The sequence below is a fragment of the Cupressus sempervirens genome, chromosome 5 (genome assembly GCF_028749045.1).
Source record: "Cupressus sempervirens isolate cs-2001-9-10 chromosome 5, ASM2874904v1, whole genome shotgun sequence".
Taxonomy (NCBI): Eukaryota; Viridiplantae; Streptophyta; class Pinopsida; order Cupressales; family Cupressaceae; genus Cupressus; species Cupressus sempervirens.
Genome location: NC_143122.1, coordinates 1,037,037,546 through 1,037,062,996, shown reverse-complemented (window position 1 = coordinate 1,037,062,996; position 25,451 = coordinate 1,037,037,546). Strand labels below are relative to the sequence as shown.

At 37.2% G+C, this 25,451-nt stretch overlaps 1 protein-coding gene across 2 annotated transcripts in view; it reads right to left on the bottom strand.

Annotated features, from left to right (window-relative positions):
* AAE17 (acyl-activating enzyme 17) overlaps positions 1 to 25,451 on the bottom strand; it is a 331,094-nt gene that overhangs the window by 78,477 nt on the left and 227,166 nt on the right. For both annotated transcript variants that reach the window (XM_089833393.1, XM_089833394.1), the window contains exons 9-10: positions 4,099 to 4,193; positions 3,676 to 3,892 (exon numbers count right to left, since the gene is read on the bottom strand). In XM_089833393.1, coding sequence (XP_089689519.1) covers positions 3,676 to 3,892; positions 4,099 to 4,193 — 312 coding nt within the window. The remainder of the gene's footprint in view (positions 1 to 3,675; positions 3,893 to 4,098; positions 4,194 to 25,451) is intronic.

The window sequence follows — 25,451 nt, the reverse complement described above, 5'->3', positions numbered from 1 at the left end:
TTAGCCAATTAAATAATGAACTAACTCAAAGAAATGCAAAACTAAGTTGAAAAAGTTGTGTACTGTTACCTACATTTTGTGGTGACAAAATGCAAGACAACACAATTGATCCTCATGTTTCAAAAAGTGAATGTCAACTTCAAAATATAACATGATATTTTAATTCGTGCAGTTGCACCTAGAAAGTCCACTTTTTGGGAACTAAAATGGTCATATCTTTTGATTGCCAACTCTGATTAAGTCCTAAGATAGAACAAATCGAAGGGAAACCCAAGGCAATGATTTGAGCAAAACCAAAAGACCAAAAGCCAACAAACACACTCAGAAATGAGAAAAAGGACATTGAAGGCTTCAAAAATCAAGTCTAGGCTCGAAAAACAAAAAAAACTAAAAAGACTTGACGAAAGCTTTCAGTAAAAGGATTCATTATATCAATTGGAGTTGATTGGTTGATCAATGTTAGCCAATTAAATAATGAACTAACTCAGAGAAATGCGAAACTAAGTTGAAAAAGTTGTGTACTGTTACCTACATTTTGTGGTGACAAAATGCAAGACAACACAATTGATCCTCATGTTTCTTCCTTCTTGTCACTTTTGCAACACACCATATAAAACAAATAAAGTAATCAACACAATCATATGATAGAAACATGTGATCTAATTAATGCAAGACAACACAATTGATCCTCATGTTTCTTCCTTCTTGTCACTTTTGCAACACACCATATAAAACAAATAAAGTAATCAACACAATCATATGATAGAAACATGTGATCTAATTATTGCTAAGTGTAATGTTTGTACAATCATGAATGTGAACTGTCTCCCAATCCAAGCATAAATAATGTTGAATAGTTCCTTAAGATTGCCAACTGTCAGCATCTGACAAACCTCTTGGAAAATACTAATTACTCCCAAGTACTAACAAAAATTAACGAAGTATTATTTATTTATTTGTCACAATCTTTCCATCTACATTGTCAAAACTCTAAACCCAAAAAATTTGGCGTCCCTAAAATGCTTGAAAGGCCATAAAAAAGAGAACAATACAACCATTTGAAAGAGTGTCCTCCCAACCAAACACAATCCATCCCATTAGCCTCCCATATTATTACCCACGTCTTGCAATGGCATGTGGAATTGGCAGAGTTGTCTCTTGTGAATTTAGGAATTTATACTCCTCAAATGTGTTCGCCAATGTCTTCACTCAATGGGTACCATGTGTATTTGACCAAATCAGACCATTTTTCTCTCATTTGCATTCTTGTGCATCTCATGCACCCACAACCATGCAAAATCAATCTATACATCCATCTTTTGCATCTTCTATACGTCAACACCTTCTACATTTCTATACTCTCTCTTCCCTGAAGACACTATCATAGGTCCCATATTCATCATTCTTCTACAAGGGACAATTTCTAATACGATGCAAATTCATTTCAAAGATTTCAGCAACTTCAGTTCGGGACCCCTTTCTTCCTCTACATCACATAATAATTGTATGAGCAAGTTGTTGGTACTATCAGTAGACTCGATCTTCGCTTGCAGAAAAATGCACAATCTAGCTACTTTCCTAGTCAGTGAGATCTACTTCATTGTCTACGAGTGACAAGTTTTTAGCAACCTCTTCCAACTCACTCCACATATGTAGTCTTCCTCTGTCCTAACCATGGTTTCGACTCCTACTTCGAGCTATGATGACTCTTCATAATCATCATCTCTCACTTTTCTCTCTTAGACAAAGAGAGCTCTCAAGTGTTTCTAGTACATAGTTCATTTTATGGGTTCATTTTATGGTCAAAGGGGCACTAACTGCCAAGGGTATGTTGTCTTCCAATACCACAACCTTCTTCCTCCCTAAGAGTCCTTTCTCCATATCGCTACAAATTTACAATATTTGCTAACAATGTTAGTCTTAGTTACTTTCCTAATGTTAGTCATTCAATTCAATTAAATTTTTTTTCCCAACAACCTTGGAATTCTCTTGAAAAGATCGAAGACTATGTGATTCACTATGATTTTGTCATGTACCATGCCCTTGGGGACCGTTCACTCTCAACCTTCCCTCAGCATGTATTGACCGACTAAAACTTCCCACAAGTGTACCCATTCTTCTATCAACCAATCCTCCAATATTTCTTCCTCATTGTCACTTTCTGTTAAATATCATACAAAACAGATAAAGTACTCAGCACAAATATATGGTAGAAAGATATAACATCTTATTACCAAGTGTAATGTCTATACAGTCATGAATGTGAACTGGTTCTTGATCCAAACATAAATAGTGTTGCACAATTACTTAACAATGCCAACCGTCAGCAACCAACACAACCTCTTGGAAACAACTCATTCCGTTGCTACATACTAACAAGACTTAACCAAGTATCATTTATTTATTAGCTGCAGTCTTGCCATCTACACCATTACCAAAACTCTAACCACAAAAGGTTAGCAATCTCCAAAAAATTTAACTACATAAAAACACACGTAAGGCCATCAACCATTGCAACCAACAAAACCTCTCGGAAACAATTAATTACACTGCTAGGTATTAACAAGACTTAACAAAGTATCATTTATTTATTAGCTGCAGTCTTGCCATCTACACCATATTAAAACTCTAACCACAAAAGATTAGCAATCTCCAACAAATTTAATCACATAAGGCCATAAAAAAGAGGACAATACAATCCTCCCAAAGGTTGCTTGTCCCCCAACCAAACACAACTCCACCCCTGACTATTCCTAAAATAAATACTTGAGATTCTTGGATTCCAGATTAACCTCAAGAAAACCACCACTTTGATTAACACTAGAGAGCTAATGGGTCAATTCTTGATATTCACATGCCACAAAAGAGATATTCACCTACTTGATCCATTTTTGACTTTTAGTGTTAGGTATCCCCACAATCACCTGGATTTCATATCCTGCTCTCAGAAATCATTGTTGAAATTCACTCTTCAAGACACTGCTATTTATTTCGGAACTGAGCATTTAATAAATAAAATACAATACATTTGGTATATATGTTGTTAAAAAGCTCAACTGGTATTATTTTCTATTGTGTATTCATGATTGTTTATGCAATCCATGAAAAAAACTGCCTAATAGGAAACTTGAATCTGCATGGAATGTAGGTTTCACATAAGCAGAAAATTTACTAGTATCATATTTCATTGCGTGGCCTGTTAAAAAAAAGGAATAACTTTTGTTTGCAGGGAAAGCAACTGGATTCTTTTAATGCTCTGAAGGATAGAGTGTAGTGTGCACTAATCCTAGAATTCCAAGAGTGGGAATAGGAATTTTCACATTCGCATGGATGCTTCATTGTTCACAAATTGTGTCTAGATTGACATATGAAGGACGTTTCCTCAGATCACCTGATATCATCTTCCAGTAGAGTTGTAGACCAATAAACATCACTAACAATGGTTTCTAACAACAGTTCATGAAAACATGGTTGTAATCACTGGAATGTCAGTCTGCACTTGTCTCAAACATAGAAAATATATATACTGCAAAAGTATATTGCAAGTTACAAATAAAAGTAGATTAAGCATTGCATCTAGATGAAAGTTCAGAAAATGAGAACCTAAGAAAATAATCTCAAAAATCTAATGCTACAAATAGCATAGAAATTGAATGAAAAGTGATTACAACTTACAAGAGGATTGCCATCCTCTCCAAGGATGAAAATAGAACAGCCCATAGCTGGAGTACTGAATGCAGCAAGACACTGTGATTGCAACATTGAACCTGCGACAAAAGCACCACCGATTTCGGTGCCTCCACAATATTCTATGACTGGTCTGTAGGAGGCCCTCCCCATTAGCCATAGGTATTCATCAACACTAGATGCCTCACCACTGGAATTAAAGCATCTGCCACATCAGTTTCCAAAAGAATGTCTATCATTCTATATTCCTGCCTTTGATAATGTCTAGACAAGTCCTTATTACTCAACATTTTCAATTGATGAACACATCACAAGTTTTCAAGCTCTGGTTTCAATATGGAAGTGCTTAAAATAACAGCAATGCTAAGACTACATAATAAATAATGAGAGGGAAACAAATACTGAGCTCACCGAATGCTTGACCAATCAAGGCCAGCAACACAATTCATACGCTTCCAAGATCGTGCCAAACTTGGTACCAAACCAAGCATTGTTACTTTCGCATCCTAGAGAAGGTGTATATTGCCATTAATATTATATGTAAATATGGTTTATTTTCGTGGAATACATCAAGCAAACATCAATATCTATGCAGTAATATATGTATCAAACAATTGAAAATGCTAGCTGTGTGAAAATAAAAGCAGAAATTTTTACGACGAGGAAATTTTGTCTTCTACCAGGCTTGGCATCTCACTTGGCAGGGACCTAGAAAACTACATTTGCCTTTAACCTTTTTTAAAAGTTGATATCTTGTATATAGAAGTCAAAATGCATACAAGCTTGCAAGACCACCAATTTGACAATGCTGGTTGTAAGATTAATTCCAAACAATAGATTTTAAAAGAACAGCTACAGGATGTTATATGCGTGTTTCTCTATATGAACAGAAGCATCGCAACCTCATTCGCTACCCCAAAAACAAGAGATACAAACATTCATATATGTAGTTGAGAATCATGATTAGATGCTAAGGAAGTCAAGTTATTGCAACAAATACTTGTCTTATATGTTTAATATCATATGAAATGTGAAAGTTGCATGCCAGAATAGCGATGGGTAAAAGATGGTTTTAATATGCAGTCTAAATTAAAAATATAACATTTTTTACATTTATGTAAAATTTTCCATATTTTAATCCAAACATAATCAAGAATGCCTTGATAAGACAAAAGAAGCAGTAATTTGAAAATTCTAAACCTTAACTAAAGAATTAGAATCTGTTGTGGTATGACAATGGCAACCAATTCAAATGGGATCATCACAATTACCATTTCGAAGTGAATGACTTCTCCATATGATAAATGAATACAAGAGTTAATAATAGAGATGACAATGCATACCAGATATAGTAGTAAAATATGTCTTTATTTACAAAAAATTATTGAAGTAAGACATAATGAATCTTGGTCCATAGGGCATACAATAAAATTTCCAGACAGTGCAATGCAAGTAAATACAGAATAGAATTTGCATTGCATATGCTTAATATGTCGAACCATACAATTGGGCATCATATCAGCAAAGATTGCCAACTGAGACTGTTGTACAATGAAAACAAAGAGAGGTCAGTGACAGCAGCAAAAAGAGCACCATATGATGCAAGGATGTCATTGTACATGATAAGAAGATAACAAACAATATACAACATAGAGAATAACCAAGACCATATGATGTAGAATATGGTAGAGGTTGTACAGAGTAGAAGATAAGATAAAATATTAATGTCCAACAAGAGACCAAAAATGGGCCTAAGGGATTGAAGATACAAACAGAGGCTAGAAGGCAGCAGGACTACCAAATGGTGTCCAAGAAAAAGGAAACAAACAGACCAAGAAGCAAACAAAGAGAAACAACACTACACAAAAGAGACTACGAGACAGCGAAACAACTAGCAGTTTGAAGTTGTCAAAAAGTAGCCCAGAACCGAATGATAACTATCTGTGTGCAAAGACGTCCGAGCCCGACGCCTAAGAGAGGGGGACCATTGTTGCTGATGGTGTATGTGCATATGATCTCCCTCGATGTCACCAATCTGGTGTAACAATAGATGGGCCTCCAGTACGCTTGGTTCCTCTGGGAGAGGTAACAGGAGTGAAGAAGGAAGTGATAAGTTGGTGAAGGGATGCAGACCCAGAGGGGGATAGCACCCATAGAGTGAGATCCCAAAGACGGAAGGCCTCCTAGAGATAGAATGCAAGGCAATGCTGATCATCATACCTGAAGAAGGAGAGGGACCTGCACTCTCTGAATAAGCAATGAAACCTCCCACAATCTCTTCTCACAAACCTGCCATACAGTATTCTCTTTATTCTGCAATTATACCTCTTATAATGATCCTCTTATATTTTCATATGCAGATCTGCAGGTGTTGATATGATATTTATCTTTAATACTCACACTCAACACACACCTTTTCTTCATAACACATACTTCATTTTATATCTTCAGTTTTCAATGGAATAAGCGCAACTTTATCTAAGAGAGAGTTTCACAATAGACATACCCTTTGGAAATTGATTCACATTTTGGTTTATCTATTTTTAGTTCTTTTGAAAAAATTGTACCTCTTGATAACTTGCACATACCGATTTCTTTATTACTGTCATTGCATTGTTATGAGCCACTCTAATAATCATTTTGGTAGTTAGACAAAAGAGGTGACTTTTCATGTGTTGCCCTCTTAGACATTAAGTTTTTATTTTAAAAGCTAACTACTTTCCCAGCTCTCCCAGTGCTGCCTTTTCATATACTAACTTCTGCATATATTCCACTCACTACTTTAGGCATCACAACTTTTAATTGCTAGTATTTTATTGCTGCCTTGTTAATTACTCCAAAAATAAAAACATGAAGTCAGCCATACTGATCATGATGAAGTTGGCATGTTACATAAAAGAAACAAACCCATAATAATTTATGCCATCTCCTACTTATTATCTGTATGTCTTCATATATCTCTATGTTTTTCAATTATATTGACTTTTCCTGCAACTAATCTTCATACATCTCTGCTTATTATCTGTATGTCTTCATACATTTCTACATTTGTTCTTGCAGAATTATCTTCATTTACCTTCAGCATATCTTCAACTAGAATGTGAAATACTCAGCCTGCATTTAGAGTTCATCTTCAAGATATAATCAAGTGTATGTGCAATGGTCTTTGAACATTTTTCACATCAATCTTTGATAACATCAATGACAATATATCAACAATCTCACCCTTTTTCATTGATGGTAACCTCTCAAGGAAATTAGCTTTGATTATACAATGCTCCCCCTAACTCAAATCCTCCCACTTTGACATCAATGGCAAGGGGTTTCCTGGCCTAAGTGAATAAGACAGTGAATAATGTTAATGTTATTGTAGCTATGGTTGGATTTCTTTAGCAAGACAGAGATAACATGTGATAAAGGTTGTGATAATATAATTATATTATTGTGTGATAATATGATTATATTGATAATATAATATTCATAACATGATTATCATATCAATAATATAGTTGTTGGGCTAATATAATTATAATTATTTAAATTATATAATAATTGGGGCCAACTTGAAGAGTAGCTTCTCTTAATGAAGGGATGCCACCAAAAGATATAAAGGAAGATTAAATCTTCCTCTCTTGGCATCCAATACACATATAATCCTACTGCTGATCAAATTACAAGAAGAGAAGTGCTCAGGCAAGTCATCGGGCATTGTCTATGGCTGGGAAGGGCAAATCATATGGCTAAATGAGCACCGAAAACATGGCATCAGAGTGGGTTCATTTTCTATGCCTATTATTTTAGGATACTGCGAAAAGTCTGCAGAGCATTTGAAATCACTGTGTTGCACCATATTGACAAGGAATTCAGTGTAATACTTATCTGGATATTGTGATCTAGATAATGATCCATTTATTTTAGAGCAGGAGCCTGGATCAAAGCACAGGTCCAGATAATACAAAATCTAAGGAATTACCTAGAAATGGCAGATATTGATAGTATTGATAGTAAACAGCATCACTGATCATATATAATGACATAATAAAATTCCCTCAGCAGATACAATATCCATAAAGGAACCATGGACTATATCAAAGATATTATAATAATCAGCAATCATAATATCAATTATATTAAACAGTAGCCAACAACGTATCAATAAGACCATGGATAACCGGTGCTGTGGATGAAAGACTAGCATATACAACGAATATTAGTTTCAAACCTCACCGAAGGGATGACAATACTATTAAATGACTTACCAGTTGTCCTCCTCATAGAAAAGGTAGATCAAATGACTGTTAGTGTAGTTTTTTATTTTTCCTATTTTGCTAGGTTTTTCCTACACTTTTAATAATCTCGCTTAGGTTAATAAAGCATGTCTTATTAGGTGAATGGTTGTGAGGTGTCACCTTCCTACATGTGAGCATCCATTAGCTATCTTGGGAAGATACTTTGCTATCTTTAGTCCGATAGATGGTTGCTCCTCATTGGTTGGTGTTGCCACCTCCTCCCTCTTCCTAGCCTATATAAGCATGCTACCTGGCTTGTATTTGCATATCTTTTTTTTTGCATCCTCTTAATGCTATTTTGCTTCCAGCATTTGCATTACTCTCTTGAAGACTAACTCTATGATGCTATTTTGATTTTGTATCATTTGCATTCATAGTTTAGATATTTACTCTTTGCACTAGTTTTCTGGGTTATTAATCTTATCAGATTCTAACATGGTATCAGAGCTTTTCTATGTGCAAGAGTAGATTTTAGTTTCCTTATTTGAGAGATTCGGGGGGGGGGGCAAATAAACTTTATTGTAGTTTTTTGAAAAAGGAAGTATGCTCTTCTCTTGCATCTTTGGATGATCCTGAGAATTAGAAAAGTTTTGACAAAAACGGTTTTCCTCTGGGGTTTCAATCTCAAATCTGACAACCAACTTGCATATTTGAAGTTTTCAATCAGTATTGCAGGTTCCAGCATACCATTGATGGACTTAGGAAACTGATCCAACATTTGCATGTCATATTTTGGTTGCTGGGGTCGTTTTTTAATTTTTGGAGCCGTTTTTTACTGTTAAAGGCATCCAATTTACACTACAGCAGCATCTTCTGTACATCAAAAAGAAAAATGCTTTCTAAGTTTTGTTCGCAGCCCTGAAAAACCATCTGGGTATCTTTTAGATTTTGCATGCAAGCTGTATATTTTTCAGAATCGAGCATGAAAGGCTACAGCCATACCCCTCTCCGTTGGCAGTCGCAGATTTGAACGCAGTTTTCAAATGTCTCATTCTTGCTCATACGGACTCCGATTTTGATGATTCTTGTTATGAACTTGGCTATTTTTTTGTGCTCTATCCACTAGTGGAGTTGTTTTTTGATTTTCATGCATAAATTCTTCAGAAATTGCAAATTCTCAGCCGTGACTGTGCATAGTTCTCGTTTTGGAAACTTCGGAGGATCATAACCTTCTCATACGACCTCGTATCGAGGCGATTCTTTTTTTGAAAGTGCATGATTTTTCGAGTAGATCGCAGTGGTGTTATATGTTTCCTTGATTATTGTGCCCAAGTTTCACTTTTAGCATATGCTCTTCATGAGGAGGCCCTGTCGGTTTTTCTTCCGTAACTTGAGCATACAGACGTATTTTTTCGATCCGAAAAATGCGTCGGAAAGCTGGTTCTGAGACGGAGATGATGGTACAGGTGTTTTTGATTTTTGCTGTAGTCTGGTTGCCTGTTTTGGCAGTCAAAGCCAGATGTTCTATTTTGCCTTCCGGGAGCCATACCTCGCTCATTCGGACTCTTTTCTGGGCTCGCCAGATATCGTTGGAAAGCTGGTTCTGTGAATTATTTAGTTGCAGAGGTCTTTTATCCAGATTCTGCTCCAGGTTCTTTCTCCTTCGAGTTTTGCACTTTCGCACTCTGGCGGATTACTTGGATTCTATAAGTCCTGAAATCTCTTCTTCTGTTCTTTTGGCTCACTCTTCTTTCTGTTCTAAGCATTCTATGCTTCTATTCTGTTGCATTCCTTTTTCTGTAAACGCACTGAGATAAAGCATCTGCTTTTGCATATCTGGGATCTTGTACACCTTGTGTTTGTTTGTACTCGCACTCAGTTATAAAGTGCCATGGGGGGTCATGATGTTTTGCCATTTTGTGCTCATCCACCTTTGTCAAGTGAATTTTTCTTCCACGACATTAGCCCATGCAGTGTGTCGGTGACACCGCCCTTTATCGTGTGCTTGTACTTCCATTGCACTGTTGGTGTTCCTAATTCTTCTTCTTGCAGATGTTTTTGGCATTGCATTTCAGTGTTCCTGTCACCCCTCTCCCTGTTCAGCATTATGGGGGGGTTCACCTGTTGGCTCTATTGCTTCCTTGGTTCGGTTGACTGATCTACGTATTCAGTTTTTGTTCCTATGTACTAGGCGGATGCAGTGGCTAGGCACCTATGCATTTCGGTGAGATGGTTCATCTACTATATAGACACTCATTCATTCCTACCTTTGGAGGTCACCTCTTCGATTGATCAGCTCTTTAGACTTTGTCTTCTCTACTTGGTCATGCACTATTTCAGTGGGGGTTCCAGCAGTTTCTTCTGACAGTGTTTGCAGCTTCATGCTTCGGAGATGCTTCATGCTCTTTTTTGCTCCTCTCTTTGGGACATTTCCTAGATTGGAGGCTTAGTTTCCTTCATCTAATTCTTTTTCTTGTATTGGGTACCTGATCAGGCCTTGTTGCCGGGACCCATTTTCCTGCTTTCATAGCTTTGCTAGGTTAGCATCCATCTAAGCTTCGCTTATGGGGGGGTGTTAGTGTAGTTTTTTATTTTTCCTATTTCGCTAGATTTTTCCTACACTTTTAATAATCTCGCTTAGGTTAATAAAGCATGTCTTATTAGGTGAATGGTTGTGAGGTGTCACCTTCCTACATGTGAGCATCCATTAGCTATCTTGGGAAGATACTTTTCTATCTTTAGTCCGATAGATGGTTGCTCCTCATTGGTTGGTGTTGCCACCTCCTCCCTCTTCCTAGCCTATATAAGCATGCTACCTGGCTTGTATTTGCATATCTTTTTTTTTGCATCCTCTTAATGCTATTTTGCTTCCAGCATTTGCATTACTCTCTTGGAGACTAACTCTATGATGCTATTTTGATTTTGTATCATTTGCATTCATAGTTTAGATATTTACTCTTTGCATTAGTTTTCTGGGTTATTAATCTTATCAGATTCTAACAATCACAGATCTGACAAAGAGAATAATCATGAGGATTTGATTGTTAAAGGATCGATCAAATACTGAGATAGACATAATATACTAAACTGTGATTACAAACTGTAATTGATGGCAGCAACTAAGTATTGTTATATATCAAAGAGATGACAATCACAGTGATGGTGATTATGTATTATAGAGATGGAAAATATCATTATCACAGAGATGTTGTTTATGGATCACAAAGACAACTTGTAAAAGAACAATGTCAAATATTGAGCATGCTTCGATGAAGTGACAATAGGTAAGAATAAACAGGAATAGCAACTGATATTGGTTACAATATCACCAATTGTACACTAATTGGTAATATCTTGAGAAGGCACAATATCATTTACAAAAGGATTAAGAGAAGAACATGTTGTGAGGTTTTCACACCATCGCCCCAAAATTTTTGGAGACCCCCTTTTTTGAGCAAGCCTTGGCAATTTTCGTGGATTTTTTAAATTTTTTCAATTGCCTTGGCAAATTTTTCAGAGTTGTCCAAGGGTTTTCGATTTGAAAATTTTACACCTTGGACGCCTTCTGGCCAGGAGGGATTTGATCTGATTTGTTTTTTCACCATTGTTAACATGATTTTTCAAAACACTTAATTTTATCCTTAGGCCAAAGAGATTCAAAAGCAATTTTTTTTCCGATGGTTAGAACAATATTCGACAAGATAAAATTGCAAATTTTTGGATGATGGATTTTGGAAATTGGAAATAATTGTATAGACTTGAGCATTTTCAAAATGAATTTTTTTTAGATTTAATTGTTTTGGAAAATCTTGAATTTTTGGGTGAAGAGAGAAATTTTTCGATAGTGAAATTAAAATTGGAAAATCGATTTTGAATGCCAAAGAAATGATTTATTTTGGTTAAAAATTAAAATTGCATCGCAAAATTGAAGGTGTATTAAATTGCAAAATCTCATTAAATTGGTTGAAATATTGCTTAGGAGATTTTTAAATGTTGAAAGAAGTTGGTAAATTGGAATTGAAAATGAATTTTAGCTTGCTAAAGTCAATTTTAATGATATTTTAATTGCTAAAACGCTTTTAAATGAAAATTTTGGCATCTCCTAGGTTTTCCTTGTTTTATTTTGCAATTTTTTATTACAACTGGCAATTAAATGGGCTAATTTCACTCTGAGCTAAGTAATTTTAGCATGGCATTTAAATCTGGGTCATGTTGGTGTTTGAAAACGCTGGAGGGTTGTCAATTATCCCACTGAGAATATGACACATCTAGGGGCAGCTAACTCCCATTTTCAACATGTCATTTCTAACAACGAGCCAACTATAAGGCTAGACCCTTCTTCTTCTTCAGGCTCTGCTAAACCTAGGCGGGTAGACCTGAGATTCAATTGATACCGAACCAGTGCAAAAACATATCCCTGAATCTATTAAGTAGATGAAACCCTTATATCTCCTAGTAACTCATGAAATGACACAGATCTACAGTAGCAAATTGCAAATCTAGAATATTCACAAGCTGAGTGAGGGTATGACAATTAGGTCCTTTAACATAAAATGTAAAGATGATTTTGATTTTGATTTTATGTGGGTGGGGGAAAGCGGATGAAAACCATGCATGGACAACAACTTAATGACCTTGTATCTGATAAGTGCCTGATCCATTGGGCAAATTCATGAATCTCCCTCATGCATTTCGATATCTGATACTTATTCATATATTCAGATATGTGATCTATCCATTAACCTTGCAAATAGACATCAATGTTCATTTCAAATCTCATTCTTACCTGATATCCTTCTCAATAAACTTGCAACCCTGTTGAATCTCTGAAGCATTTACACAATTCCTTGAATCATCAGCAACAATGAAACAACATACAACCTTAAGGGACTGCAAAAATGACCTAGGCTCTTTGTTCAAAGATCATAAAACATCACAGATCAACTGAGAATGGAGATAAGATTTAAACTAAAACTAAACCCTTGCTGTTCTTTACATTTATTTCCTTGAAATAATACATGAAAATGCATGAAATTAACTCACAAATCACCTAATAAACCAGACTGTATAATAAAATATGCTGTCATACAAGAGAGAAAATGGCAGGAATGAGAAACTGATGGGATGGGAAGGGGTATCACAGCCAAAGCAAGGCTTCATGGTCTGGAACCAGCACATCCCAGATCTTCCATCCAGAATTCATCAATTCCAGGGCCAATTTTGCTAAGTGTTTCCATCCAGAGAAACTTTCCAAAATTCCAACCCTTACAAAAGAGAAGGAGAAAACATAAATAGAGAGGAAGCAATTCCCGGATTCATTATGCGACTGACATGTGTCCCTATAGAATTCTTCCTCAAGCAACTGAAAAGAATCTCTCTACCTTCTCTCCTCTAGGGGTAAATCAAATCACTAATCAACTTAACTCCAATGACATCAAGTATCTCAGAAATTTGATCATGAAAGAACAACTGATTTTTGATGTTAAAAGGTAAAAGTAACTAATCAGTTGAAATATAACTTCCAAAATGCAAGAAACTGTTTAAAGATGATTTTTATCACGATCGAATCCCAACAAGCCCTTAGAACTACCTTCTAACAAATTTTGATGCTCCATCATCAAATTTGTCTGTTCTGTTGCCAATGCCCCAAAAATCACAAACTGACCTGTAGCTCAAACTGGTGACCACCTGTGCAAGAACTGACTTCATATTTGGAAAATTCAGGTTCTCCCGGTTCCGGTGGTCTATTGGAGTGCCAATTTTTAATAAAAAAACACCTAGGTTATGGCCCTCTGAAAATCGAGTTCCCATTCATACTAGAGTCATTAAAAATCAATTTTTAAATTTTTAAAAACCCTATAATCAAAACTATAGCAAATTATAATCAAAGTTTCAAACTTGATTTTGGAGGTCTGCACGTTTAAAAGAACAATAAAATATTTTTTTAAATGCCTTTTAAAATTTCTCTCCTTTTCCTATCCGAGTCAAATGTGGTTTGACCAGCTTGACACGTGTCATCTTCTGATTCGCTCCTTCAATGCACAGTCATTGCCCAGTCACTCACGCCACATCATTGTCGCTACCTCGCTACTAACTGGCGTGCATCTCTCCTTAGCGACATAGCGAGATCCACACAATTTGCCACGTGTCGCAATCTCATGCATCTCAGAAACTTGCTCGCCACATCACCATCTCCTGGACCCGCTACCACGTGTCATCACTGCATCAATCCTCGCCAGGTTGCTATGGTAACTTTCGTGCAACTTCTATTTGGCGAGGTAGCGAGGACCGCATGATGAGGACACGTGTCAACATCTCCTTGCTTCTGAACTTGCTTGTCTTCGTCGAGTCTCCGAGTTTTTTCCGGCGACTCGCTATGTCGCTAGCCGGAATTTCAAGATTTTTCTGGCTAGCGAGGTAGCGACCGCCGGATTTCTGGACTTTTCCGATCTGACGTCATCGGCCTTTGAATTGCGTGCCCGTTCAAAATTATGCTCTCTTCGGATCTGGCTGACATCATCCTCCTTTGGGTCAGATTGGGGGGTCTCGTGCACATTCCATGGCTTCCAAAAGCCTCACGCTTTTAAGACATATCTCATATTGCTTGTTTTTAGCATTTAAGTAAGGAAATATCACCTTATGTTATCGATGTGGGACAAATATCTTTGCACAGTCTTCCCTCTTCTTTCCTCCAGCGTGAATACTCTGTACTCTGCGTGGAGTTTTTAGTCTGCCCAGCGGCTTACTCTGTGGATTCTTGTCGTGGGCACCTTTTCTTGCGTGGGCTCTCCTCACGCTAACCTCCAGAGTTTTGTGAGATACCAGAGTCCTGAGATTGCACTCGTTGCTCCTGAGGTTGATGAAAAGTTTGTTTCTAGCGAAATTCTGGACTTACTTGTTCTTTTACTACAGTTCTGAACTCTTTAAACACGTCTGCCATGTTCCATGGCATGGGGCTCCTTTAACTCTGCGTGATCCCTTATTTATCTGATGCTGCTTGGCGTGGAATGCATAGGCGGTTTTGTCTTTGGCGGTTCCTCTGTCTTCCTCCGCTTGTTTGGAGCTTCCTTCAATGACCGTTGGCTTTTGTGTAAATGCCTCTGCCCCAAAACGTGGGTGATTCTTTCTTCAACGGCTTGGTGTTAATCATGGCGTCTCCCCTGCTGATTCTTCCTTCAGCGCTACCACTTTCTTTTAAACTGTGAGGCTCTCATTTCATGCCTTGCATGCGCTTTATAAATGGGAGGCCTTTTGACATGTTCTTCTACTCTTACATGCAGGTGCTCTCCTCCACATTGACATGGGTGTCTCTTTGATTGCCGCAGGGTCCTATTCTTACCTCCAGCAGCTTTATTTTTTATGGCCTACTCTGTTACTTGTTATGCTTCACGTGGATCTCTGTTTTCTTGCAGGCATGGGGTTTCTTTACAATGCGCTGGTTCTATGCTCTATTTTGTGGGTGAATTTCCTAGCCGGCTGCTCTGTGGTCGCCCCTGTTTTGATTGGAGTGAGCTTCAAGTGGCAGCTTCCATTGGCATGGGTATTCTCTGCTGATTGGCTTCATTCTTGCCACACATGGGCTCTTTTTGATACCACGTCCCCTGTTGCAGGCTACGGCTTCCTGCTGCTTAGATACATGATGCTTTTCTTAAAACGTGGCTTGTCTTTTTATCTCCCTACATATCATGGAGAACTCCCCTTTTTTAATTCAGATTCATATGGTAATACCAGCATATGAATATGATATTACTAATAAACTTTATGGTAGATCATATGGACTATTACTTTCTCCTTCCTGGCGGTTTGGATGTATTTGCCCACACACACTTCAAAATTTAACCCACACTTTGCTTATCAAATTCAAAACCCTGTCACCTCCATTGTAAGATCTTCGACTTTCAATCCACCTGTAAATCTCCTTTGCTCGATCCTTGATGGTTGTCACAGGACTCAACAATTATAACAAAAAAATGGAGCACATTGGATTCTTCAAGTTTCCTTCCAGCCTAGAGAGATATGCGCCTCTAGATGGAAATTGAATAGAGCAAATTCTATCTCCAATAAAAGATGCTAGATCCAAAGATTAGAACTTATCCTTTTTCCAATAAAAGATTAGTACCTTAACAATCTGACAGGACTAGTTGGACCCCAAAGCGGGTCTGGCTAAAAAAAATTTCGTTCCCAGACAACTGATACTCCATACTGATCCAATGAACATCTGATAGAAGTCTAAATCAAAATCCGTCACTGAACTGCTAATTAAGACTCATTTTGTCACTTTTTGCAAATCGTCAATTTGATGCCAGGAGCTATCTTGACTGGCCTTAAAAACTGACCTGAACCTCTGACCAGGCTCTGAAAACTGGCACAGTCACTCTTTGTTCCACATACTTTCACCCTATCGAATCTTGTCTCATGACGAATTTGGAGTCGCAAGATATTCGCCATCAAAGTTGCCTTCTCAGAATCACCTGCAAGTATATATGTCAGAAAACAATAAATTGGGTCCGGATTTGGCGTTGAAAATTGGGCAAACTGACACTTTGGAAGATGAAAACTGGGACATTGATTCTCTGTCATGAGGACATTATAAATTTGCAATTTGGGCTCATGACGAATAACAGGACGCAAATGGCGATCAGTCAAAGTGGGTTACTCAAAATTTGCGGATTGGAAACACTAACAGAAAATATTTTTTGCAAATAGAATTGACCTTGAAAAGTGTGCAAACGGATTCGTCAAGATTTAAAAACTAGCACACTTGAAGAATTTTCAGGGGACAACACAGTGATACAATCCATTCGATCTCACCAGTCACGGATTAGGAATTATAATGTCAAGAACAGGGGTCCCAACAAATCTGCAAATGCTGACACCAGTAAAAGATAGAAATTGCGAATGGAATCGCGTTTGAAAACTGATCAAACGGATTCGTCATAAGCTGAAACTTGAAACATAACAAGCCTCTGACGTCTATAATGCAACGCAACAAGAATTTCAACATTTGGGTCAACTGGGTTAAATTTATAGCACGTCAAACAGGGCTTCCCAAAAATGTGTGCAAAGTGCAAATGCAAGAAAACAGTAAAGTACCAACTTTGAGGGATTCAAAACCTAGTCAAACGAACTCGAAAAGACTCGAAATCTTAAACAAAAGTTCTCAAGTATGGACACTAGACACTCCCAAAGTGGCGAATCACAAAACATTTCTGGGTGCAAGATATTCAATCGCAAACACAGCCTCCTCTCGCTATTTGACACTTCAGTGAAAATGCAAATTTGGAACTAGCTCAAAACAAGACTTTACGAAATAACTCGGAATGTCAATTTATCATCAGGGAACAAGTGGACGGGCTGAATGGAAGGTGTTAGAAGCATTAAACACCTTACAGGGCTCAAAAGTACAGCCAGGTACATTTGCATCAAATAAGCATTTATGGGGCTTGATTTCTCAAAATTTTCAAAATGTGACTAAAATGAAGCACGCAAATTTTAGTCCCAACAGGTCATTAATAAAGATACTAATTTAATTTTGCTTTCCTCCAGGGCAAGTCGGCCAGTTTGGAGGGACATAGAAATTTTGGTATAAAAGGGGCTCCCCTCTCTCTCATCTCCTCATTCCATCTTCCTCCTCATCATGTGTGGAGCAATTTTTCTCTAGAAAAGCAGCTTGTAGATTTAAGTGATTTTTTTTTTTGGGCAAATTTTTCCTTGCTTGGTGGCAATTTTTCCTTCTTCCATCTTGGGCGAATTTTTGCCCTAGGCAATTTTGGAACAAATCTGAATTTTCTCTAACTTGGGTGATTTTTTTTTAAAAGACTATGTGATACAAGGTCTGATTTTTGGCAAATGTCGGCAATTTCAACGAGGTCAAGGTTCTGATTTTTGCTAGGGCATCATTATTTTCAAGGAGGCTTGAAATTTTCTAAATCTGATCTGAATTTGAAGAGGAACCGGTTATAGGTAAAGGCAAAATAAGGTAAAATTCTATTCATTTTAGAGCTGAAGATTGGTTTAAAAGTGGATTCCACTCCTTTTTCTTGCTTGATTCTTTTCCCTTATATTCTTCTTGCATTCATCATCCACCACTTCATCATCTCATTAATAGGTTGAAGTTTGGAGAGATAAGTGTAAATTTCATGATAGGACACTTGGCGAGCCAAAAATAAGCTAGACCACCCTAGGATTGAAGTTGGGAGATATAAGTGTAGTCTATCCTAAGGTAATGAAGAGGCAGAAATAAGTGGTAGTCCCACCCCTAGGTTGAAGTTTGGAAAGATAAATGTAAAGATAGGACTTGGTGAGGATAAAAAAGCTAGATTCCATCGATAGAAAAAGGGTTGGAGATTGATAAGTGTAGTCCAAAGGGTTGGAGATTGATAAGTGTAGTCCATATCATTTAGAACAAAGGGGCAGAAATAAGTGTTTAGGATGGTAGATGTTAGTACAAACAAGAACCCAAAGGGAATGAATACCAAAAAAGACAAGGAAGACATGATGCCTTCTCGAAAGTGAAGCGAATAAGTGATACCAATATCAGTACAATGAACATGATGCAGTCAAAGGATAGATGAAAGGAAGGGCAATCCCTCATGGCAAAGAAAATCTACAAAAACGGAATTGTACACGTGGTTGCCTTCCCTCCTACCTTGCATTGTCCAGAATTGGTAATGGAGTGTGCATCCCGGTTTGATATTGTTACCAAGTCCATCATTTTTTATGAAGGGAAGAGAGTGTTAGCCAACATCAGCAGACAAGTGGTCCAAGAAGCATTTAATATCCCCCAGTACAAAGGCATGATAGTGGTAATGATGGATCAGGCAGCCAAATCATTTTAGGATATTCAAGAGGCTTACTTCATTCATCTAAAGTAGAATTGGTTACACGAAGGCAAGAAAGGAGTCACCAAGGAGTCACCAAGTTGTCAAAGCTCACCAAGTTAGATTTCAAATCAGAGTACTACGATCTCATTGTGCTTCTCAGCCGAACCATGGGCATAGCTCAAGATATGCAATTCGAAAACTATATTTACTTTTTTATTGATGAAATTGAAAATGGAAAGAGAAGATTTGATTGAACTAGGGATTATAAGCGAGAATTTAGAGTTGCAACTTAGAATCGTGCAAAATCAAAAGCAATTCTATATGGGGTCCTATCTTTTCTATCTAATTGCAAGATTATATGAAAATCCTAGATTTAAGGCCTTAGGAGTAATTAGCAATGGGTCGGGGCAATGTTTGGTGCATAAGTGCTATCCATAGCTTCATTTGCACAACACCAAGGATTATAAAATGTTATATGATGCCTTTGCCATGAAGACAATAAAGGATATTGCAAGGGACACCTGCTAAAAGGCTCTCAATGGAAGCAGAAGCAAAAGTTAAGTATGGGAGTTGGTTCATCCAATTTTCGCAATTCACATATATTATAGTAAGAAGTACAGTTTGTCCCAAGAGACTTCCGAAGTACCCACCCAACAAGGTAGTTTTGACGGAGTTGGTTAGACAACTTGAGCATTATGACAAAATGATGAAACCTAAAGGTGAGACAGGGATTACCTTCTCATTTGGAATCAGCAATGATAGTTGCCCCAATCTTGTTGCCTTTGCAGCTGCGGAGAAGAATTAGAATGGTATCATCTAAGATGGTATAGAGCAAGGCAAGGATTCGATCCTAATGGTCTTATCAAGGCATCTCACGAAAATACATTTAAACATGTTCCTACTATGATTGTTAGTGATCATGATGAAGGCAATCAAATGGAGAGGCCTTGATATTCCCGATCAACTAGAAGATGATGAAAATGTACTAAGAGAAGATTATGATACCGTGGATGGAATGGAGTTGAATCTAGTGTATTGGGATGATCATCAAGATCCTTCCTTGGATGCAGTTACAAGGACAGTTGATTGCACACCGAGTCATGGTACAATGAGAAGTTAAGACAATTACAAAGTCAAAAAGTATACCTTACTTGTGAGAAGATGAAACCAAAGGAAGGTCCAACAGAGTCAGTCGGACATAAAGGTGAAAGTAGTAGCCAGCAGCAAAGAACAATTAAGAGTAAGGAGAGGAGTTTTGAGGTTGAGAAAAGTAAAGAACATCAGGAACCTCCAGCGAAGAAACAGAATGCAGCACCATCAATGGAGAGCATAATTGAGGCTAGAGACCAAAGGGATAATTCAAGTGGACAAGAGGACAACGTCAATGAGACATAGTTTGGATCGAGATTGGATGAGTTGGGTAAGGTTGCCATCAAAAAGAAACATTTGGGCACCCTTGCCTCCCTCAATGCCTTTATCGAATATGCAAAAGAATATGAGAAGGATCATGAGAAAACACTGCAAGCAGCAAGCAACATGATGAATTCAGCTAAGCTCAAGATGAAACATACACCTTTCCCTCCTATGAAGGAAGTCAATGACAAGCTAGCCAAGTTCATTGCCTTGGCTAAAAAGATGAAAGAAAGGGGTAGAACTATATTAGAAGATCATTTGATGTAAGCCTAAGGGGCAAATTCTCCTTCTTCTTGGGTAGGATAGGTGTCTGATTTTGATTGGCTACCATTTTGGTGCCTTCTCATTGGTTGCCACTTTTCCTTTTTTTCATTGGTCCATTGATGAGGTGGCATCTTCTCATTAGCCGATGTGGTGGCAACCCTAATAAGGATTTCTAGGATCCAATCTAGATTGTTGGTTTTGCCTCTTAATCTCTATCGTTGGTTTTAATTTTGGGCCTCTATATAAGGCCATTTGCTCTCATTTGTAAAGAGTTGGAGAAAATTGTTGCTAAGATAATACCAAAATTGCCTCTCTTTATCATTGTTGTGACTTGCATGGTAATTAAGAACATTTGGTGTTATTGCATGGTTTCTACTTCCAATTGTTAAACTGAGATTTCGTTTGGAGTTGTTAAAGTAGATTTCATTTTGAGAAAGTTGCTAAGTAAGAGTAAGAAGTAGATGGATAATTGCATGGTGATATTAGTGGATGTTTGATGGGGATCTATAAACTAGGCCACTAGCATCCTAGCGGCTGTTTAGGAAGCTTTGCGTGCTAATCTAGTCACTTTCCCTTGAATCATTGCATGTATGGAGGTAGAGCTGCTAGTTAGCTTTCATTAGATTCGATTTCCATCCATTTGCTAATCTTTCCATTCATAGGAGTAGTAGAGCAGTGAGAGCAGTGAGTAGTTTAGTATTTGTAGCTTTGAGGAAGGAAGTAAGGAGAAGCATCATTGGTAGACACACCCCCATCATCACCACCATCAACATTATCTGGCACTCGTATATTTTACAAACCCATCATAATCACCATCATCCCAAAACCCAAGTCATCCTTGAATGAACAATGTAAGGCCACCTACGTGATTACCAACAAATCACATCGATAACACAGTTAGTATCTACAGGTGTAAGGAACATTGGAGTTTTTCTCATATCTTCATGAGTATTAACTTTTCAAGAGAGGAATTGAGTGTTTGATATTCCATATCAAGTGTTCAATTGCTATATGTTATGTAGTGGTACAAAACTGACATCAACAGAACACTTAATAAAATCTAGTCATCCTTAGCAAGGGATTAATATAGAAGGGAAGTGACACATCGAGCCTCAAGGATTGTAACCTTTTGTATTTAATGTCAGCGGGAATAATCTAAATGGAGACCAACTTATATTATGTTCAATGTTTGATATTGCCAATGAAATGAATCAATTCATTTCCAATTAAGCTGGGAAAGAATATTTGTTACACTACAATTGTCGGAGCTAAATATGGTCATAGGCTAACTATGATCATAGCTTTACATTCAATCCAAGAGATTGCATGCACAACTATAGTACAGCCGTATCTTCAGATATATTGAACAAAAATGGAGTTTGTGGTGATTTTTATTTGTTCCAAGCTACTATAAGGTTTCTAAATTTGCCAAATTCTAAGTTGGATGTCATCAATTAATTCTTGCATACTACCTTTGTCCCCATTCCTTGGTGACGACAAACAACTTTGTGCTTAGTGGCAGGGCAATATTTCAAAGGCTTTCAATATATTTCGAAAGAGGAGTGCATCTGGTGAGTTGTCAATGTAACTACACTAGAAAATTAGATGGCAATGATGATGGCAATGGTTTGGATGTGCTGAAAACATTGAAGAAGTTAAAGACAGCATGTTACGATCCAACAACACACTATGTTAGGCCATCTGGATGTTTAGAGTTTGATATCGCTCATGCTTCGCATAAGAGCACAAGTGAGTTTCTTTGGTTAGCATGTGTCTCACTGACTGATCAATTTGTTCATGAGAGAGTAATCATTGAGAGGTATCGGGCTAGTGTCATGAAGTGTTGATGTAATTAAATATTCCTAATTACACTTTACTTAAGTTTACTTAAGATAATGCATTTGCATATTAGTTTTCATGTAGAAACATAGCATTTCCTTTTAGCACATGACGTTGGAGAAATCCACTTGAGGTGGAGTTAATTGTCATCTCAGACCTCCTTGTGTGTGACATCCACCTATTCCTCTTATCACATTATCATTCTCTCATTGTTGCACATACTTTGTTGTATAATGAAGGACGATCCATCTTTGGTGGACATGTGATTACACCTTGTCTAGTTGATAGGCTATCACTTGCATATCTCCTAGTTATCATGCATTGTCTATATATTCAAGCACATCTACATTGTATTTCACGCATCTATTATTATTTGATCAAATGTTGAATCGGTCATTTAATCATATTTTGCTCTCTCATTTGTGCTACCATTTTCAATCTTTACCTTAGGAAGATTCTTACATGAAGCTTGAGTAGCATGTAATAGTGCAAGAAATTTGGAAAATAATTACATCTATTACACTTAAGGATGGCACCAAGTTTAGAGTGCCCAAATGGGTGAAACTTGAGGATGGAGTAGATATTGTGAGGATGGAGTAGATATTGAAATCTCAACTTATTCTCAAGAAATTGTTATTTCATCATGGATGCTTTGAGACAAGAGGGCTCCCGAAGGAGAGGGAGCGGATTGCAAAGGGATTTTGCTCTTATCTTAGGATGGTCATATTCCTGTCTGATCTAGGGCTTGATCTTATGATAGTAGCTTCAAGATGGTATTGCATCTAACAATTTTAGCTCTATGTGGATCATGCCACATGATGAGTCTCTTGGAGCAAGATATCTTCCATTATTGGGACCATGTGAGCAAGGTATGCTTCTATGAAAGAGGGAGCAAATTGAGGATCTAATTTAATTGACTTCAAAGGATCTTAGTCATATTGGTTTAGAGGGAGCAGACCATGTCAAGATGGTTTCTCTAGCTATCAACAAAATGTAGCAGTTAGAGGACTATGATTCATGGGATGGAGTCCCATGTGTGCAGGCTAGAAGGCCCTTGTACTAACACCTAGGTCATAAAATTCTTGGATAGAGGGATATTTAGTGAGCTTGGAATTCACCAAGAGTAATGAAGACTGCAACTTTGTATTTCATAATCATTCAAAGCAAGTGAAGATAAAACATAACTATAGTAGAGATATGGGGCTAAGGAATGCTATTTAGTTAAAGTACATTAGCATTCAAGAACAAAAGATCAATATTCTCACCAAACCTCTTGCCAAACTAAAGCGTGTGCATTTTTGAGATAAGCATGAAATTGTGTAGAATGAATCCCGTGCTGAAAGGGAGACCCGACATCATTGATTTATTCAAATGTACTTTGGTTTGTTTTTCTTTAGGATGAAGAAAAATGAGGTGTCAAATGAGGTGTCAACTCTCGCAATGCATTTTTCTCCAAGACAGATAAATTTGAGGTGTCAGCTCTCATAGTGCATTTTTCTCTGAGACAATGAAACTTGAGGTGTCAGCTCTCATAGTGCATTTTTCTCTGAGACAATGAAACTTGAGGTGTCATCCCTCTTAGTGCATTTTTCTCTGAGACAAAGAAATTTGAGGTGTTAGCCCTCAAAATGCATTTATTCTCTGAGACAGAGGAGTTTGAGGTGAAAGTCTTCTTGCTCTTTTCACTCGTGGAAGTAGCCATAGTGAATGTCGTATTGAGAGACTCCATGACAACATCATAATTAGTGATTCTATGATAAGCACTGGTGTTCATTAGCATTTCCATTCATGGGGATAGCCATGATGAACCCACCCCCTGAGAGTAGCCACCGTGGATATCACTACCTAACTCAGATATCGAGAAGGGTTCCTCCCTGACTAAGAGGGAGAGTTAATGTTATTGTAGCCATGTTTAGATTCCTCCAGGCTGACATAGATAACATAGAGGTTGTGATAATATAACTATATTATTGCAATAATAAAATTATATTTATAATATAATATTCGTAACATAATTATTATATTAATAATATAATTATTGGGGTAATATAATTATTACAATAATATTAAAAATATAATAACTGGGGCAACTAGAAGAGTTGTGTCTCATGATAAAGGGACACCACCGAAAGGTATAAAGGAAGATTAAATCTTCCTCTCTTGGCATCCAATAAACATATAATCCTGTAGCAGATTGAATTTCAAGAAAAAAATTGTTCAAGGGAACAATAGGGTATTTGTCTATGGTTGGGAAGGGAAAATCATTGTCGTGGTTAAACAAGCACCAAGAAACAACAAATGACTCCTTCTAACCTCATGCTTCTCGTGAAGAACTTGGTGAATAGACATAACATCCCCTTATGTATATTCTTAGGAACAAGGGGCTATTTACTCACAATTCAATTGCAAGAGACTTTTTCTAATCAAATACACCATTTATATTATATAACAAAAAAACCCTTTATACATCAAATACTATTAATAGTAGATACCATTTACTAAAATAACGATAACTTATGATCTATATAAATATATAATTAACATTTCTCAAGAGTTTAAATCCTTTCTGGAATGCTTTCTTCGAGTCATCCCAAGATACGTTGTATTCACTTCCAGTATCAAGAACTAGTTAGTCTATGGCTTCTCTCTATAATGTTTGGGAAGCAAACTTGGCCATAAATCGTTATGAATCCATCTACTTGCCAACCATATAGCTTCACATGGTTTATTGTGCACCACAAGATCTTCCAATCTATTCCATGTGAACTTAGGGAGATTCTACCTATCAATACTAAAACTCCCCAAGACTTGGCTAGGCTACTTTAATCTCACCGATGTTTTGGTGCTTCTCTTCAACTCTCAGCAATGTGCAAGCCCTCTACCAACATTAACATCCTTTGAACCTTCATGTAACATCCCCTTTTTTCGAGTCTTAACTAACAAGTACCATATCATAAAAATACAATTACTACATATTCATGAGAAGGCAGTTATAATAGTTATGTTCATGTGAATGAGATTAATGGTTACAATCAGTTTAATTGAGTTCTTGTAACTAACAATTGATAGCATCATCAATAAATCTAAATAAAGAATTTAAATTTTACATACCCTAAACTCCGAAATCGAAATCTTCCTAGGGCAACATCTGCAAACACAAGTTAATCCACATACACCACTTAGGGCATGGATAGTT